The sequence below is a fragment of the Buteo buteo genome, chromosome 5 (genome assembly GCF_964188355.1).
Source record: "Buteo buteo chromosome 5, bButBut1.hap1.1, whole genome shotgun sequence".
Classification (NCBI taxonomy): domain Eukaryota; kingdom Metazoa; phylum Chordata; class Aves; order Accipitriformes; family Accipitridae; genus Buteo; species Buteo buteo.
Genome location: NC_134175.1, coordinates 19,202,269 through 19,221,638, shown reverse-complemented (window position 1 = coordinate 19,221,638; position 19,370 = coordinate 19,202,269). Strand labels below are relative to the sequence as shown.

The 19,370-nt window shown below is 41.4% G+C and overlaps 1 protein-coding gene across 7 annotated transcripts in view; it reads right to left on the bottom strand.

Annotated features, from left to right (window-relative positions):
• Positions 1 to 19,370, bottom strand: part of MFSD6 (major facilitator superfamily domain containing 6) — a 48,706-nt gene that overhangs the window by 9,876 nt on the left and 19,460 nt on the right. For 6 of the 7 annotated variants that reach the window (XM_075027991.1, XM_075027992.1, XM_075027994.1 and 3 more), the window contains 3 exons: positions 18,574 to 18,622; positions 8,004 to 9,600; positions 2,727 to 2,824 (listed from right to left, as the gene is read on the bottom strand). In XM_075027991.1, coding sequence (XP_074884092.1) covers positions 2,727 to 2,824; positions 8,004 to 9,547 — 1,642 coding nt within the window. In that variant the 5' untranslated portion in view covers positions 9,548 to 9,600; positions 18,574 to 18,622. Of the gene's footprint in view, positions 1 to 2,726; positions 2,825 to 8,003; positions 9,601 to 18,052; positions 18,188 to 18,573; positions 18,623 to 19,370 lie in introns of those variants that run through there. The other variant, XM_075027996.1, reaches the window with a different exon arrangement.

The following is a 19,370-nucleotide window of genomic DNA, read 5'->3' as shown; positions in this document are numbered from 1 at the left end:
AGAGTCCTCCCTATCCCAGTTACAGACAGCAACTGAAACACAGCATGGCTCTAATTACAATCAATGGATGCAGTTTGCAAAGTCATCTTCCAGAAATCTCTCCATGCCCCTCAGCACAACACATGGGGATAATCCTTCTTGTATTGCAGAAACTTATTAAAAAGAAAAATAAATTCTTCACAAAAGGCAGCTGAAACTGTTGTTGACCTTAAAACCTCTCCAGCTGATAGAATTGGAATTTACACAGAATTTGACAGCTTCCTCCAAAAAGAGGTAGGTACAATTATAATAAGTACTTCACCAAGGGATTTAAAAGACGTATCAACTTAATGCAGTCATGTGGCCCACATGGTACCTGTGTTCTGCACAATCTACTCTTTTTTTGTTTTTAAATACTTCTAATCCATACATATGCAAAGCAGCTACAACTCTCACCTCTGTCAACAAACTCACTTAACAAAAATAAGAGCTTCCACCTCATCAAATTTCATTAAGGTGTCACCCCTTAACCCTACCAACAGATTCAGTGGATATGGAGGAAAGAAAGCAGAGCCCAAAGAAACAGGATCTGGTAACTGCTGCAAAAGAAATAATGAATCAAGAAGGGATTAAAACCGGTAAAAGTGAGGAGGTGAAAAGAATAAAGGGGGGGATGGACTCAACAGTACTTCTAAAAAGATAAACTTGATGTCCCATTCAGCAATACTGAATGAGATTACTGGAATGTAGCAAATGTAGTGGCAGTAATTAGATACACATCTAGTGTACCTATAGACTTCATGGACACTAATAAAGCATGTTAGATGCAGGCTGAAAAGTTTACGTAGAACATGAAGAGGCTTTCAGGGCAGGGAGGGGTTGTATGTCTGTGTGTTTGGTTTGGTTTGTTTTTAACTTTCTCATTTGCTGACTATAAGTAACTGCAAACAGAAAGACTGACCCAAGCGTACATGATTCAGCAGTGGCTAGATATAGAAAAAGTCTGGCAAATAAATTTATGAGAAAGTATTATTTTGAAGGTCCTTAGTTTTTTCTTTAAATCACGATAACTCAAGATACCAGCACACAAAACCAGGAAAACAGCTCCCTCAGCCTTGCTGTAAAAGCAAACCTACGTATTAAGCAATCCATGTTGAAATTTCAGCAGAATAAAAATGAGATTAAAAGTAATATAAACTTCTTTCTCAGCCATGACTATAGGATGCTTCTGGGCACAGACTTATGGCTGTATTATTGAGACACAAGTTGTTGGGTTTTTTTCCTGTATTTTGAGTTGAGGTGTCTCTTAAAACAGGATTACCTAGAAGGTAATATCCAAAGCTTTGTATTCATCATTTGCTCCCCACAAATGTTTAAGCAGGCAACACATTCTTTGTAACATTTTCATATTTTAACACTTGGTATGCACAACGAAGTATCAATTCAATAGTTGTGGTTTAGGGTTTTTTTAGTAACAAAATTCAGAAACTTGCTGTTGGGGCAGCTTTAATACAATAAACTGTTTTTGTTAGCAGGGAGGTAAGGAGCCAGGACACAAACAAATCTCTTTCTATGTATATGCAAAGATCTACACAGTGCTCTCCAATGGCATTTTATAACTCAAGTTAAAAATCTACCTTACAAAGATTTGTGTAAATATAGTAGAAAAAGTTAATGCAAATTCAAATTATTCTGCACATAGAAGAATAAAACTTCTAAGTATAATCTGTGGAAAATTTTGCAAATTCAAATTATTCTGCACATAGAAGAATAAAACTTCTAAGTATAATCTGTGGAAAATTTTCTAAGTAGCACTGTATAAATCCAAAACACTGGCTTTAACAAAGATGGTACAATTATTTTAAAAGACAGGGAAAACATTTTCTGCATTTGAATTACCCATCCTCTTGCAAGCTTACAAACCCAAATACTTCAGTATCCTTCAAATACTGAAGAAAACAGAAAATAAAATAGTTTAGACTTCTCCTGGTTTTGAGAAGTGGTATCCACTACTAAGACAAAAAAAGTCGTAAAATCTAAGTTAGAACAATTTATACTTTACCATTCCAATGAAGGTCTTACTGACTTGTTTGACAACACAACTTGAAAACAGGGCTCAAATTACTTTTCATAGACAACACCTCTGTCCTTCTAATTAAATTAGTTAAAAGGCAAGTATCTTAAAGAAGCTCTATTAGCACAAAGCTATTGAAAGAAATTCCTCTCTAGCTATTAAAAAAATTAATCCTGTAGTCTAAAGGTATGATCAAATAATACCACTGAAAAAGTACAAAATATTTTAAGACAGAATGACCCAGACTATGGTTGAGGGGTTTTTTTGGTTGTTGTTTTTTGGTTTTTGTTTTGTTTTGTTTTTACGGCATCCTTTCAAGAACCACGACCTTTTGCATTTAATGAAGTTCACATTTATCACCAAACAGGATTTGCAGTAGGTGTGTACCAACCTTGTGCTTCTGTCTCTTTGTTTAGTTAAAGGGTGTGTTCGTCTCGCACAGTTCTGTATGAATAAACAGAGAACTGTGCACAATCAAATGCAAACCCACCCTTTTGACGTCAAATATTTTCCAAGATAAACAGTAATGTTTTATGGACCTGGGTCTTCTGGGATATTTGTGGTCAAAAAAACAGAGAAATACCAGATTTTTACTTAATCACAGTTCACTTGAAAAGAAGATAAATGTAAGCACTTGATCTTATACTGGAAGGGCATTACTGCACTGTCTTACCTTGAAGTACTTCCATCGGAAGAACAGTCCAGGCGTTTTCCAGATATGAGATGTAAATGTATCGAGCTGTATTACAGGCAAGACCAATATAAAGCACTCTAAAGGAAGTAAGGAAAAGAGAAGTCAGGATAGTTTGCACTTTCCTTTTTTGGTACGTTATAATATAGCTTACTGCTTCAGAAATAATTTGCAGGTGTACTAACAGTTTGCCAGTCTAAAGCATTTGCTCAACAGAAAATACATTCTTCAAGTCCTACACCCAAACATAAACCCTCCTCTTGCCCACTCCCAACACATATTCAAACTGAGGCTGAAGTTAAGACTCTCTTCAAAATCCTAATGGAAAAAATTAAAAGGGACAACAGATGCACTGAGCTTTTAAATAAGCTCTGTAGGTCCATGCCACACTCTACACAGGATTATATTTCAGAGAGACCATTTCTAAGCACATTCAACATCCTTTCCAAACAATCTTTTCTAATCATTCAGAGATTCATTCTGCCATTTTAATGTAAGCCTGGTGCAGGTTTGTATTAGATGAATTAATTTTACCCCACTTAATATAAGTTTATAGTCCCAGTATCTGCAAACTGCTCAGAACTACTCTAAAAACACATCCCACAGAAGCAATATGGTTCATAACAACATGCCTCAGGATAAAACTTAACCATCCTGTTGAAAAGCAGCAGATGCTGCATCTCTGAATGAAGAGAAAAAAACGTCTTTTAACAGTTTTCAAACAATGAAGCACAAAGACTATTTGTGCAGTGCATTTCCCATTGCATGTTTAACCTGATGACTTTTCCCTTCCAGTTTTCAGATTTAGCTTAGCTTACTTCTGGGGTGTTTATTCATCCTGCTATCTTTGTCTTTTTCTTAGAAGGATCTTAGGAAACAAAGACTTAATTCAAAACATGTTTTTAGCTTGAGAAAAGATGCTGTATTGCAGCCTTTAAAGATTTTTTTTCAGCGACAAAGATAATTTATTGTCCAAACATGGCTTCTTGGTTGACCCCTGGTTGGGCACAAGTGAAATAAATGCAATTGATAATGAAGGTGTAAGCATAGACACTGTGAAAGGGCTCATTATTCTTTGTGCTGCTTTTTTAGTTAGTTATTCTACAAAAGCAGGCCGAGGTTTAATTAAATGGTACATAGCCACTGAAAAATCTAGAGTGAGATGCAAACATAAAAATGCAGCATCTTGTTAACATTTGAGGTCTCCAAATACAGATGTTGACAGCTAAAAAAATCAGTACCATAGTTTTCATCATGTCAGTGATATCAAAAAACATTCAAAATTATAAAGACAGGTCTGTGCATTTCACAACAACATGGATTTACAGAAGACAATATATATTTTACTTTCAACAAGTTGGGTAAGCTTGCAGGAAGTGCCCCCCCTCCAAATCACACATCAGACCAAACCGTGTTGCTTCCAGATACATGTAGGGTCCGTGAATGGCTGGCTTAAGCTGCCTTTGGGCAACGCAAGCCCAAGCATTCATTGGAGAAAACATGGGAAGCCATGAGAAAGCTTGTTATTACACAATAAAGAGAACAAACTTGTTATTTGCGCCATGCATCATAAATTTCATCTTCACCTTTAATTAATGCCTTCTGTTCCAAACAAATAACTTAGTTCCTTTCGTAGCCACAACTTAAATGTAATTCTCATGTACAGTCACATTTCTGAAATGTATTAGGACACATTTGTCACAAAAAGTAAGCAAACATACAAGGTCTGTAGGCTCCTCTCTTCATTCCCCTACTAGTAAGGCCCAAGATGATGGGGATACAAAGGAATCACCTCACCATATACCTGTTTTTCCTCATCAGCAGTACAGATGCACCCAGCTCTGTTTAGGACCAGTTCTTGCCAGCTTAATTTCACTTTTGTCTCACAAAACCTTTGCCTGTGCACCAAGAATGTTCTTACCATCTCAGCTGTTCCCTATCATAGCCAGACCAGAGATGTGAAGAGGTCTCCTGCTTCATAGTTTTTCCATCATCACTAACACACTTGGCTACCTGTGCTTTTCCATCATGTTACACACTTGCAGAAAGATTTGGATTCAGAGTTTAAAGAGCAGCAATTTAAGTCAGGTTCCACCTTTTAATTTGTTAGAATATGTGCAGAGTTTTAGGTAAATTACAGTTTATGAATATGTCTATAATTATGCTTTTGGGGGGGTATGTCACATGAGAACTTTTGTGTATTTCAGAGTCTTTTCAAAAATGTATTTATAATAGTCACTTAGGGTCTTTATCACACCTAAATGGAAAATGTAAATGGATGCTCCCTTATGAACCCTATACGCAGTATCCACAGAGACACCATATTCAACTTACAGATTAAACATTTAAAACACTGAATCTATGTTTATGTTAAGGAGACTAAGCTGTTTACAGCCATAACTACCAGTCTCTGCTTCCTATAAAAACCTCCCATGCTGGAATTGTGGTCAAACACATTCAAACTTAACCTCAAGTAGGAGTTTATTTTCAGAGATTAACATCATCTTCCTAAACTCAATGGCAGTTATGAGTGCTTTACACAGGATACCATTCAGCAATGGTGTCTAAATATTTGATAGCCAGTTTTGTATGCTTTTCCATCGCAATATCCTCTCAAAGAACTTGTGGTCTTCACCATACTTTCTGACGACTTATTTCATTTTAACTCTTTAGTTTACTTTTAAATGAAAATCTACTCTGTCATCTGTCAGAAGGTAGCTGGAGGAAGCAAGGCAAAAAATACCCTAACATCTGCAATATTCCCTCCCCTTGTAAATCTGTACAATCACAGAACAGCTTTCTAGCTGAACTGATGACTGTCATTACTCCAGATTCATCTAGTGACCTGCTAATATACAATGTTAGAAACACTAGCAGCATGTATAACATGCACACATGCAGTGCACATGTGTATGAACAGTAAACCTAATGAAATCAGGAATCAGGTGGTTTACTCAGCACATGTTTAGTACAGTCATGCTTAAAATGCTTGGACAATAATTTGAGTATTAGTTATAAAAAGCCCTGTGAAAACAGAATAGGTTTCAAATGTTGTAAGGGTCTTACATGCCAACACGTACCATGGTAGAAACAGAAAGCTTTACAAGGCTAGAAAAGAAAAACTCAGCTTCTATCTGACAAGGGCGTAAAGCTCGTTTTCTTATAGTTCTACAAAGGACAGTCAATAACTTTTTTTCCTGCTACTGTGACAGTGCATGCAGTTCTGGGACTCATGCCTGTCTTCAAAGAACTGGGACAGGAAGGAAAGACTGAATGATAATGTTCAAATAAATACTGCAGAAAGACTGTCTACATCTAGGAGTCTAACAATCCAGAAGAAAGGAATTTTGAGCTATTAAAAAAAATAATAAAATAAAATACTGAACCCAAATGCTTCTGGCTAAGATGGTTCCAAGAAGGATATATAGTTGGAGGCTCTTGGTTCTTATTCATGGGAGAATGAATATCTGTACTATAAGGCAGCAGACATACGCAGAACTATCAAAGAATATGAGCTATGGACTCCTATACATTCCTCTTTAAAAAAAATAATAAATTTGCCTCCTCTTGAAAAAAACATGCATTATACAAAGTTCAAAAAGTACAAGAAGAAAGGCAACCAGGAGACACCTCAAACTGTGATGACTAAATACAAGTAAACATTAGATAACATTAAAATGTGACTAATGTGCATTTCCCAGGTGTAGGTATAAAGAGTTGTTTTATTGCAAATAGGAGCTAGGGTTTAAACAACTTAATCTTGATCCAATCTTGGCTTCATAGGCTTAACAGTGCAAAGAAAAAAAAAAAAGGAGGAGTTGATCCTGTACTTCTATCCCCTTCTATTTCATCTAATTCACAGGCCTAGCATTCTTTTGGTTTTCCTTCTTTCTCTAGTTGAAATCTAAGCCTGAATTTTGTACTATAACAATATACATTGAAAGAGCATACCCAAGCTATCTTTAGCTATCAAGATTATGATCTGTTCTGACCACTCCTCCATCATCACATGCTTTCTCCAGTCTTTGCATGCAAGGTGTCATATTTTCTTGTACTAATTATTGCCAAATTCAGAGAATAAAAGACTGACTCAAAGTAAAGAGATCCTCCTCAGTTTAAAGGAAGAAAATGCATCTTTTAAGTAATCTCTCAAAGTACTGTGCTAAGCATCTCAACCATATTTAGTAGAGGTCAAATGAATCAAAATATTCATCCCAATAAAAGCAAAACAAAAAAAACAAAGAGCAAAACCACAGAACAGAATGCACAAAAAGAACAGTGCAGACAGCTTAAAAATACTTACGTCTCAGTGACTGTATGATTATAAACAGGGTATTTGGAAAGGACATGATGCTAACAGCACACAGAGCTCTGTGCTCAGTTGCACAGAGTACCTGAGTAAACATAAAAAAAAACCTTTACGACTTCATTAACTCAGATTCCCCCTTACCTTTCCTCCCTTGAGCTTTTTCTAAAGAGTAGTGAAGGGATTTAGAATATCCGAAAATTAAGTCAATTGTGAATTTAGTGGAAAACAGTGTTCACTAACATGCTGGAAGTAGTCAGTTTCACCTGCACAGGGCAAAAACTAGGGGAGAAGCCCTGCACAGCCATCTCACTTCAGTAGCTAACACGCACAGTTGCAACTAAAGGAAGAGAGCAAGGAACTGAACTGGTAAGCGACACTACCAGGCTGCAACCTCATTCTGCCAACACCCAGCATCCGATTACGAGGGCATGTGCACAGGAGGTGCTCACCTCACTTCTTCGTCTCATCCTCCTCCCCTCTCAGCGTGCAAGTGACATCTTTCTAGGCTACTGTGGGGGCAAAGAACTGCCCCACAAGGAGAAGCAGGATAGAGGTTTCCAGAACGCTGCTACTCACAGGAAAAAAAATTGTAAAATTAATTATATTTACATGACAAAACAGACAATCCTCGAATGGGTGGTGATTTGTAAAGATCTCTTAAGAGAGCTTTGCATCAGTGAACCAGGATGTCTTCTGGAACCATCTGCAAAAGGTTACGGTGCCAGGCATAACGCATGTACTAATATGCAACTCAAATGCAAAGGAAGCACTTCTGAGCAGTTTCAGCTCCTAAAATAGTAATAAACAACTCCATCAGGCAAGCTACATAACTGAGCAGGACTTGGAATTTTAAAATAAAAGGATTAGCTTGATTTTCACTTTTTAACTCAAGGCTAAGCCTGAAATTCAATGGGGTTTGTATAGCACTTTAATGATTGCTAACATCTTACCTGATATGACCAACCAATTCTATCAACTTGTGGCTGAAGAAGTAGGCAGTCAGCTCAGACACGTGACTGAGCACAGAACAAACGCCAAAGAGAGTGGTGGTGCCATTCAGGTCTTCCAAGTGCCAGTAAAGAAAGGTGAACACAAAGCCATATCCAAACCCCATGAACCACGCCACGAAGAGGACTGAGCCATACTGGATACTACACAGCAGTTTTATAAGGTCCCAAAAACTGAAAGACTGTGACTGGCTTGTACTGGTAGGAGTGTTATCGGAGGATTCGTTGGAGGCACTTCTGTCCACCTGTGAGATTTCTACCTCTTTTCTCTTATTTTCGTCTTGCTTGAAGTGCGCATAATGAAATCGAAACTGGGTGGCCACAATTAATGCCATTGTCATCAGAACACCAAAAACAATGAAAACTATCCTGTAGTTCTTGTACTCAGGAGCTTTACATCCTTGACCTTCAATGCCAACTTCTGTATGGGTATAGTCAATGCCAATTCCCACAGAGAGCATGGCCAGTCCCCAGCCCAGAGACCCCCACATACGCTGTAATCCATACCTGTCCCTGTGCTTGCCAAGGTACTGCAGAGTTACAGTGTCCACAATAGTAACAGAGGAAGCACTGAAAAATTCTCCTATTATGACAACCAGCAGAATGAGTAGAAAGATGGCTTCTACTTCTTGTTGATCATAAACGAGCACAGCTTGGTCAGAAGGCATCGGCTTTGTGGTGATGGCAGCTGGAATGGTACTTGGAGTCGCATTTCCTGGTGAGACTGGGCTAGTGGTGGTGTTTTTCAAAATAAAATAGGTACTGTTTTCCAAGACAAACTCCACATCATTGCTCTGTGTAGGTAACAGGAATGTCATTTCAGGATTAGCTGTCCCTGTTGTTTCTAAAGTGACTGGGTTGGAAGTGAGCAGGTCGCTCTTCCCACGAACTTTTGGGGATGCAGTACTCACTGTGGTTAGCAGAGGAGACATCGAGGCGTTTTGCAAAACTGTTGTTAAAAGGCTGCTTGCATTGGTGGGATGGGCTGGGGGAAGGCCCTTTGGTACACATCTTAAGGTGGCTGGTCTAACAAATCCAATCCCCAGGTTAAATAAAACCCAGCATAGAAGTGAAAAGAGGAGGACAATCTTCCCTTTCTTGAAGCGATCTGCCACCACTCCCCAGAAGGGAGCACTGCAAAACTCAATAAAGTACCTGATGCCCACCAGAAGTCCACTCTGACTGGGTGACATACCCAGCTGCTTGTAATACACAGGCAGCAAGGGGTAGAGAGAGCCATATGCAGAATAGAAGAAAAAATAAAAGACCTTTGAGATCAGAAGATCATTGTTTATTTTGACGCAGTGCTTTTCTAACCAATCTATCTCTTCGTCTGCAACAGTGGTTGTCTCCGTTGAAGGGGATTCATTATGGGGTGGCAAGTCTTGATCCTTGGAAATGCCATTGAAAGGATCAGCAAGCACATACTTTCGCTTCTGTTCTTCTTCATCATCGGTTAAAATGGCAACTTTATCATCAGCTGCCATGGTTTACCACAAGCATCCAGTATTTGGTGCACTCTCAAGGAACTAGGGCTACCCTGCAAACAAATAAAACGTAACATGATTAAGGTACCACATGAGAACAGACCTGCAACGCCAGTCATCAAGGACAAAGCTTCTTTTTGTAAGTGACATTCCTAAGCAATAAATGCAGTATCAGGGTGGGGAAGGCCATTTGTCTAGACTAGCGGTACATGATAGCATCAATAAAAATGTGTTTTATGACCACTTTTGTGAAGTTCTCACAACAGCAGCTTTAATATTGTGCAATAAAACATTTTTCATGTTTAGGACAGAGAATAATTTATATATTCAAAGTTACTGTGGCAATTAAGTGCTAGCATTTTCAAGTCTTTTCTTTCAAGTTATCTTTTCTCCCCTAAGGCTAACTGCTTTATTTCCAGTAGTCCCTGCTATACCAAAGGATAGCCATGATTTTGTAATTAAATAATGCAGCCACATATATATATATCTATCTCCAGGGTTTTTTAATTATCAAACCAAATTATTATCCAAAGCCTCATGATGACCTTCAAAAGGTTCATCAATCTCCTCTTGAAAAGTGGTTTTCCAAGCACTCCACAACCACAGCAGAAATTGGTGGGAGGCTGAATGGGAAGAGAGGTAGGAATTAGGATAGGGCTCTAAGATTAAAACAAGGGACCCTCAAAATTAGGATAACAACCTTGAAGGCAAAGAAACACAGGAACAGAAATTAAGAACAGGCCCTACAACGATCTCTTCAAGTCAAATTCTGAAATTGAAGAAAGGTGGATTGGGAGATAAGTGTACTGCAGCTGCCCATACTTATCTTTTGCAGAAGTAAAAGACTGCAAAACTGACAGGCAACACTTAAAAATAAATTCACCACTACTTAGAGTTTGATTTGACCAACCAGCTTTCACATCTAAAAACAACAAACCATTCTATCACTATATTAGGCAACTATTTTTGCTATATTAATAGCTGTAAAATTAATGTAGGAAGATTAGCTCATGTTCATTATAAGAAAGTTGAACATTTAATGTATTTTGGTTTTGTCATGCCTTTGCTGTTTTGATTAGTGTTACTATTACACAGGAACCTTTTAAAGGACCAATATTTGAAAAGAGCATTTTATTCCAGAAGAACCTGAAATTTCTCTAAGAGCACTCAATTTATCATTGGAAATATCTTCTCTAGGAATCTGAAGTATTTTTTTGCAGTTCTGCACTTTATTCCCACTAGAAGAGTTCCAATGAAATTTCAGTCTTTCAAAACTCAACTGAAAGCACAGTATTGTCCCCTTAAAATTAGTCATGCATTGATATATCCAGTGACTTTAAATTATTTAATTATAATTTGGAATTTATTTAAATACTGACAACGGATTTGCAAACCAATGCAAGGCTAATAACAGAAAAGAGACTCTAACATTCACAAGTACATTAAATTAATTGTTTCTTACTGATCCAACATACACATAACAGCAGACAGAACAAGCCATGGATACTTCTAAAAACAATAGTCCATTAAAATAATCTAAACCTTACACAGTTCAGTGATAGACAAGTCTAAAAATACTGTCACTAAAATCCCAAACATTCATATGAGTTTGTGTGTGGTTTTCACTTTTAAATGTCATTTATATGGGATACTATCTACGAAGATCTCTGCTTTTGCTTATGGAGAAAAGGTTGCATAAAAATCTTGGAACCTTAAATATTCATGAATTCAAGGACAAAAGTTAATAAAAATGATGCCAGCATATACACACAGACTGCTTTTTTCTTCAGAGACAATCCAATAAATAAATTTTTTAAAAAAAGGTATTTTAAAAAAAAAGGTATTTCAAGGGTCAAAAGATTAGAAAAAGTCCTAATTAAGTTGTTAGAACAGTCAAATGTGAGAACACATTTTTTCACTCTTACCTGCTACCATCAAAAGCCACATGAACCAAAAACCAGCAGCTGTCTCGTTAGCTCCTGCAATTTTCGGTTCAGCCAGCCACTTCCACCTGACTGCTGGAAGGACTGTGGGTTTTTTGCTCATATATTTGCTCATTTTTGGCTTCTATATCCATAAAACAAGTCCTTCTAATGAGTAAATTAGATCAGTCATCATCTGGGCTTTTATTTTCTTTATGCCTCACCTTGTTTTGACAACAAAGACTCCAGAACTTGCACAGGGCCCCACTTATGTCAAGGGGACTTAACTGAGGTTTCAGCGTTGTTCCTGTGTCCTACCAAAACCAGTATATGCTCATCTATTTACAGCAACTTGCTTACTAGCTATATTAGAGCTTTACAGCATTTAATTCTGAAGAATCAATATCCTCCCCAGTCCCCATGACATGACAAGACAGCACATTTTAACCACTTGGAAATTAGGACAACTTCATCGCAAGTACGAATTGAAATTACCCTGACTTAAACAACACAGCCATACTCCTTATCCCTACATATGAGCTTTGAACCACCTGATCTCATGTAAATTATACTGAAGGCTTTTAGAGCAATCAGTATTCAATCTGTTTTAATTCAGTTTCCCTCTTCTGTTGGAATGGGACGTCCAATTTTGTACATTGTCTGAATAGTGGATATATTAAAAATTGTTACACTGCTAGTCTTCAAACACTTTAGTTGTTGCATCTTCTTTCTCCCTCCATAACTTCTATTTGCCGCAGCATCCATCTTCTTCTAACCTGTTGTGTGCAAGAATTAATCCAAAAGTTCCACTCCTAGTATTTTGACTAGAACATTGTGGGTTAGAATGCTATGAAAACTATATTTCATAATCATTTCAGTAAATATTTTCCCACCCTGAGAGTGTTTCATTGAATATTATTAATAACACAGAATATACTCGTCAGAAATATAACAGCATCAAGACTGGTAGGAGCCATATGGCATTCTTCAATGTTTTGATCACTAGTTAGTTTAGGAGTCAGGTTTTTGAAGTGATTTTATTTAGCAATTTTTTAAATTCTAAAAATAAATGACTGAAAATGAGAAAACCATCAAAGTGGTATTGTTACTGAAAAATCTACAAAAAAATTAATAGTCTATGAGGCTTTCCTTCTAGTGACAAAAACCCCGTGCCAGTCAGGCATTGAATGCCACAAATCGAACAGATGGAAAACCAATGTACTTAAGTGAGAAGAGACTAGTTATCTACTGGTTATTTTAACCATAGCCTTCAAATACTGTATCTTCACTTTGCAAAATTTTTTTCTGATCCACAAGACAGTAGGAGGATAGAAGACAGCACTACCAGCAAGTTTAAAATGAACAACAGAGAACAGGAGTGAGGAGGAAAGGTTCAGAGAGTAAACAGGGTAGATTTCAGTGTGAATATAAATCTTAACTCGTTTGAGGCTGAACGGAGCACAAAGTTTTGGCAGAGGCCTGTTGAACGTCATCAGTTCAGCCAGGACAAGTGAGACCAGAGGGGCTGCAGAGTGGCAACATCCCTGTCTGGAAACCAGGAGTAACAGTTTTGAAGCCATGTTCCCTAACCTTAGGTAAGTGCACAAACTTACAACAAAGCCCTAACATGCAAACTGGAAGAAACTTCTACAGACATCCGGAGAAAGCCCTGCAAAGGGAAAGGGAAGAGGCGTAGCAAGCAGACCACACAGCACATGTATGTCACAATAAAGTACCTTCATCCTCCAGCAGACAAACAAGCTTTTGTCTTCCCACAGGTTTATGTTTCCAAACCACTACAGAACTCAGAACAGGGAACCAAGTCTTTGCTCCCTCATCATCCCATCACCCCTGACATGGCTATAACAGAAGACAACTTCATTAAAATCTGACCTTCCCACTTCCCCCCCCAACCCATGATCCTATTGTACCGGCCCAGGAGCATAAGTCCCTTGCTCGCAGGTGCACAGGAAGCTTGTGGCCAACCCAGCTTTCTCAGACTGGGGATTATTCTGCAAGATCACTCATGCTCTGAGCCTGTTTATGCACAAGCGCATGCACTTCTTTTCAGACATAAAGAATATACGTGTTAACCACAAGATTATTCCTCCTTCAAGCTTTGCACAGATAGCATATTTTACGTAAGTTCTAGTCTACTATTTTTTCTAAGTTTCCTGATACAGATTGCTGCCACCTGGTTTGTATCTATTCCTTCAGCAAGTCAAAATCCACTTTCAAACCCTTACATCTATGACACGTCTTTCATCCAGTCATCTTCCGCAACAGCTACAGCAACCTTCCTGCAGACTCATACCTTTGAGCAGCTCTCTAAGGAACAGAGGAAAAAACATTTGTCCCAAGGAGTTTGGTGATGACAATGCAAAGGTCATTTTGATGACTGTAATGAGGCTCTTTGGCAGGTAGGTGGAAAGAGGCAAATATGGGTATTCTACATTTAGTTAAGTATCTTCTTGGCATTCTTGCCTTTTTTATCTCTTAAATCGATCCTCATTTACTCTGGCTCTCCTAATAATTAAGAGGATTTCAAGATCAGAAAGGATAAAAAGCTAATCTATTCAAGACAACCTGCCATTACAAGGAGTTCCCTATAAAACAAAGGAAAATCATAATAAGGAAAATAATAATATAGTATACTAAAACCTCATCTCTCCCCTTCGAGTCACTCTTCCCAAAACCTTGGAGGAGGCGGGGAGGTGGGAGGGGAACCCCACCTCAAAACACCTGCTTTGCACTATATCTCAGGAAAAAAAAAAAGCCAATCAACAGATCAGACTGGGGTAGCAAATCCCTAAACCTCTCAGGTAAAGTATCATGGCACTTCAAGCACAAGGCATTAAAACTTCACTTGCAGACCAACAGAAAGTTAGATTTGGGGTAAAGGAGTACTGCTGGTTTTAAATAAAATTTAATTCAGCATAAATATTCCATTTGCTAGGCTTTGAGAATTAAAGTATAATTAAGACTCACAAAGCAGAGCCTCAAAAATCAGGGTTTGGATGTATACTGAATGTAGAAAAACAAACCCCAGGACAGCTCATCAGAAGACAGTGCAAATGATCAAGAGTAGCTTAACCCGTTAAATACCTAGCAAAATCACTGTAGAAGATTTATATTTATACAGTCTCAGAAAACACACTCTAAGAGTAGAATTTCAAACCAGGAATCATTAAATAATCTCTCAGGCTACACACAGCTGTAAGAACAGAGCAGACTAGCTTGCTGTTTACATTGTGTGGATAAATCAAAGCCAGCCAACATGGCATCACATCTTATTTTTCCCCTTTCAGACTGCACTGCCTAGCAAACTGACTTTGTAGCAAACACATGAAATGCCACATGAAGTTTTCACACGAACATTTTAAAATCTGCTAATAGAAAGCATGTTTCTTAAATAACCCCCTTTTTTTAAAGTCACTAATTATTGTTTGATTCAGAACAGGTCTGTGCTAGAGAAGTAGACTTAAAAACTATCCATCTTCCAAAGAAAGTTCACCTCACTCATCCCGCAGCTGGTGAAACCGCCACAATGAGCGCATCCATCATGTTGCTCATGCACTCTACCTCCTCCTCAGGCCCCCTTTTCTCATTGATCTAAGCTACAAAACCTTTGGATCAAAGACCTTCTGCTACAGTATCTGTGCAGCATCTCTCAGAATTAAGCCCCACATCCAGCAGGCCTACAAAGCATCGCTGTAATAAATATGAATAATAGACCGTGTTTTCCATTTCCAAGCAAGTTTCACCCCTAAGGAACAGCCTAGTGCTCTCGCCTGCATCGATGCCAAAAAGGAGAATGTTATGCAAACAACTTACATCATGACAGAGGAGCGCACAGACTTCATCTATGCTTGCATCACATTCACAAACCTCTCCCAGGTAGGCCAACCTCCAGGCGGAGCCCTTGGAGGGGCTGTCCCCTGCCAAGCCATGCAGACCAACTCACACAGGCTGACCCACCTGCCCCACATCACCATCCCCTGCCCTCTAAAGGTAAGCAGACTCCTGTGAGGCCCCAGTATGGACACCTGACCAAGAATTTATAAAATCAGGAATAAATCACATTTAGTGCATTAACTCAGTGCTGGGAAATATATTTGTTTCAAGTCTGAAGCAAGACATTAGTGTTGTAACATTAACCACCATAATTAGGGTTTCCATGAAGTGAAACTACCTCGTTCTAAACCACTTAACTCTTAGAACTGCTTTATTTTGTGTTGCTTGGCATGTGCTTACTTAATGTGTTGGTCTATAGGTTTTTTTACTTTATTCAATATGTATATAAAACCCCACATACTTTGACACATTTAGTCAATTAGATTGAGAGACAACAGTATGTCTGAAGTGTGTCAAGATCGGGTTTATAATAGGTTTAATGCACTTTATAATAGGTCTGAAGTTGCCAAGTTGATGCAATAGTGCTAGTATTAACATTAAAGAAGACAAGAACACTATCAGATCCTCATCTGTTAAAGAAAAATCATTAAACTCACATCTTAGGACTCCGGCTTTCCAATCATGTTTTCTGTTTAATATGTGCAAATTACTATGTCCTAGCAGATTCTATTTTTTTAATCAGTTTATTTTAGTCAGTATTAGACTCCAATTTTTTTAACCAGTTTTTAATTTACCAACTACATATCCACACTGCCAAGTTTTATGCTTCATTAATGATGGTAAATAACAAACGTTCCTTCACCTACGGGCCAGGCAAGCGCCCAGGGTCAGAGCCGCTGCACTCCACAAACACAGCTGCTTCCAGTGCTGGGGAGGGACGCAGGCACCCAGCTGCACCACCAAGTCTGGCAGGAGCAGGAGCAGCGGTCTGTTTCAAAACAGAGAGGCCTGCCAAGCAACACCCAGCCTTGGGGACCAGCCGCTGCTACTGTGGCCAGATCATGTCACCAGTTCACACTCTCCTGCCCTGCTGTATAAACTCAGGCCCCCTGTGCTGTAGCTGAAGATTAATTTTAGGTTGCATTTAAGTTGTGCCCTAGCACCAGCTACATTAGCAATCAACCAACCACAGCTTCCTCACATTAGCTTCTCACATCATTGGCTTTTGCGCTCATATTCTCACTCCACCTGTTTACTTTTTTTTTTTTTTAATCCGCTTAGGATTTTTACTGGGTTTATGACTGCTATCACAAACACCATCCTTAAAAAGAGGATTGTTTTCTTTTCCCCTATTCCCCAGTGGGTCTTCGGAGAATACAAACAATAAAATAGATGTCATCTTTGTACACTATTTGTATCCAGGGAAATAAATAAATAAAAAAAACCCCAAGCTAGAAAACAAGCATTTTACAATCTTTTTCCTTGGACGTTACTAAATACAGTAAACAATTAGACCCGATATATCTTAGTAACGTAGTAATGTTTGGGATGAGTTTTTACTGAAATACTTCAGTGTTATGTTCATACAGCCACTCTCCTCTCCCCTGAACTCCAAGTTTATCACTCTTCAACACTGCCTTTTTCATTAACACAACATTTAAAAGAGCCTGCTGTTAAAACTTCAGAGCTGTTGACCAAACATGGGTTTTAAAACCCATCTAATTTAGGATATAACAGGCATCCGTAACACCCATGGCACCTCCAGCCCTGGTTTCTTAAACAAGCATCTATTCCTATGCTTATTTTAATAAACAGAGGAGCAACTGACAACCTGCTCACTAAGAATCATCGTATTTTAAGGATTTAAGGGTTCAGAAACCAAACGATGGCCACACAGACCACCACGCCTGGGTGTTGGCAGCAGGGACAAGCACGGGGATGCCTGCGCAGGAGTTCCGGCGGGACAGGGCCCAGCCAGCGGCCGCCTCCGGGGACCCTGGCACTGTCGCGGGTGGCCGCGGGGGAGGGCGCGGGGCATTTGGCGTTGGATGGCTCGGTCGCACCTACGGCGGTTACGCTTCAACCACAAGGCTGAGCTTCGGGAGACGAGGGCCGGCATCCTAATGAGGTCACCGCTTAGCCACAGTTAACGTCAGGGGACCTCAACAACAGCGAAGCCAGCGCACACGCGACCACCCGGCTCAGCTGAGGAGCAGCTGATCGGCTCCGGCGCGGCGCAGGCAGGAGGAAAAGCCGAGCGGAGCGGCCGTTAAGGAGGGAAGGAAAAGGATGAGGCAAGGGCCCAACGGCAGCATCCCGGGCGGCTGCGGGGACGAGGCCCGTCGCCCCCAGCGGGGAGGGAGCTGGAGCCGGTGCCGGCTCGGAGATCGGGGGGGGACACGGGACGAACGGCCCCCGCCCCGGCAGCAGCGAGGTGCGCCACGGCCGGCCCGCCGGCAGCCTCGCACCGCCGGCAGCCTCGCACCGCCGGCAGCCCCGCACCGCCGGCAGCCCCGCACCGCCGGCAGCCCCGCAGCGCGGCCCGCGGGGCCGCAGCGACCCCCGGGTCGGTACCCGCCGGGCCGCGGCCGGGCCCGCCCGCTGCCGGCGCCCCGCGGAGCGCGGGCCGGGGAGGCGGCGGCGGCCCCGGCACCCAGCCGGGCGGCCCCGGCCGCGGGCCTGGCTGCCGGCCCGGCCCCCCGCGCACCGCGGGGCCGCGCTGACTCACCTCGCCCGGGGGCGGCTTCGGGGGGGCGCTCAGCCGGGAGCATCGCAGCCCCCTCCCGCCGCCTCCTGCTGCTGCGGGCGGCGGCTCCGCGCACCCTCGCCCGCCCCCCCCGGCCGTACCGTACCGGGCCGGGCCGCGCCGTGCCGGGCCGTGCCGCGCCGCCGCCGCGCAGGGGCGCTGCGGGGAGGGACGGAGCCGCCCCCCGCCGCGGGGGGGCCGCGCACCCGCCCGCCCGGCGCCGCCTCCGCGCCCCTCCCGGGTCGCCGGCCCGGCCGGGGAGCGGAGGGCGGCCGGGGGCTCCGGGCAGGACGGGGAAGGAGTCGTTTGACTTACGTGCTGTGTTGAGGCTGCGGGTGGCGCAGCCGTACCTGCGCTGGGCCAGGGGCTGGACGTTGGGTTTAAAAATGGTGTTTGGGGAGCGTTCGTGGACCCTGAGCAACCAAATAACTCCACAAGTATAGTGCTTCCTGCTCCTCAGAAGTTCCAAACACATACTACAGCATAAAGAATCAAATTATTACCTGTAGTGCCTTCCGCAGCCCTGGCGTCGTCCCTTCAGTAACATTGTTCCTAGAATTATATACAAATAAAATTACGTAAATGCTTGAAACAACAACAACATCAACTTCCCCCCCAACAGTAATTATAGAGGCAGAAAAACACAGGCAGGGAGCATAATTTCCCGCGCAACAGCTGAGCCGTGTTGCACTATCAAAAGGTCAGCAGTGTTAAGCTAAAGAAGGGGAATAATGAGGACAGAAAGTGAAAGGCCAGCCTGAGATTTGGGGTGTTTATCAGCCCTGAACTGAACAGGAGGTAGCAAAGTTGTTTGAGGATTAAGCTGAAGTGATGGTGTTTGGTACACAGGCTCTCAGACTGGGCCACAGTCCAAGCAGAGTCAATAAAGCGAGTAGACTCCACGGGCCACCCCTCTCAGCGGCGCGGCACAGCACAGGTGGTTTCTGCCCAGGACAGCGACCAGACGACAGACAGCGTTAACTGGGATACCATAGGGCAAATGCATTACTACTTGCATCTTCTAATTCATACCTCCCTTTTCTGAGGGAGGATCCCCCTTTCCTCAGGGAAAAAAAAATTTGCATTATTTTGCCCAAGGGAAGAAATTGAGAGAAAACTACAAGTTTGCCTAATTGAGGCAGATGGAGAGGAACGGGGGCACTATGGGTGTTCGACCCATTTAATTCAAGTCCTCACCGAAGTGAAAGGGACACCAGTCCCCATGGAAAGCCATGCTCTCTCAAGGTCGTTCCCCTGCCACGCTAATGTACCTATGGGGTGTGATCTTTGCATGTGGATA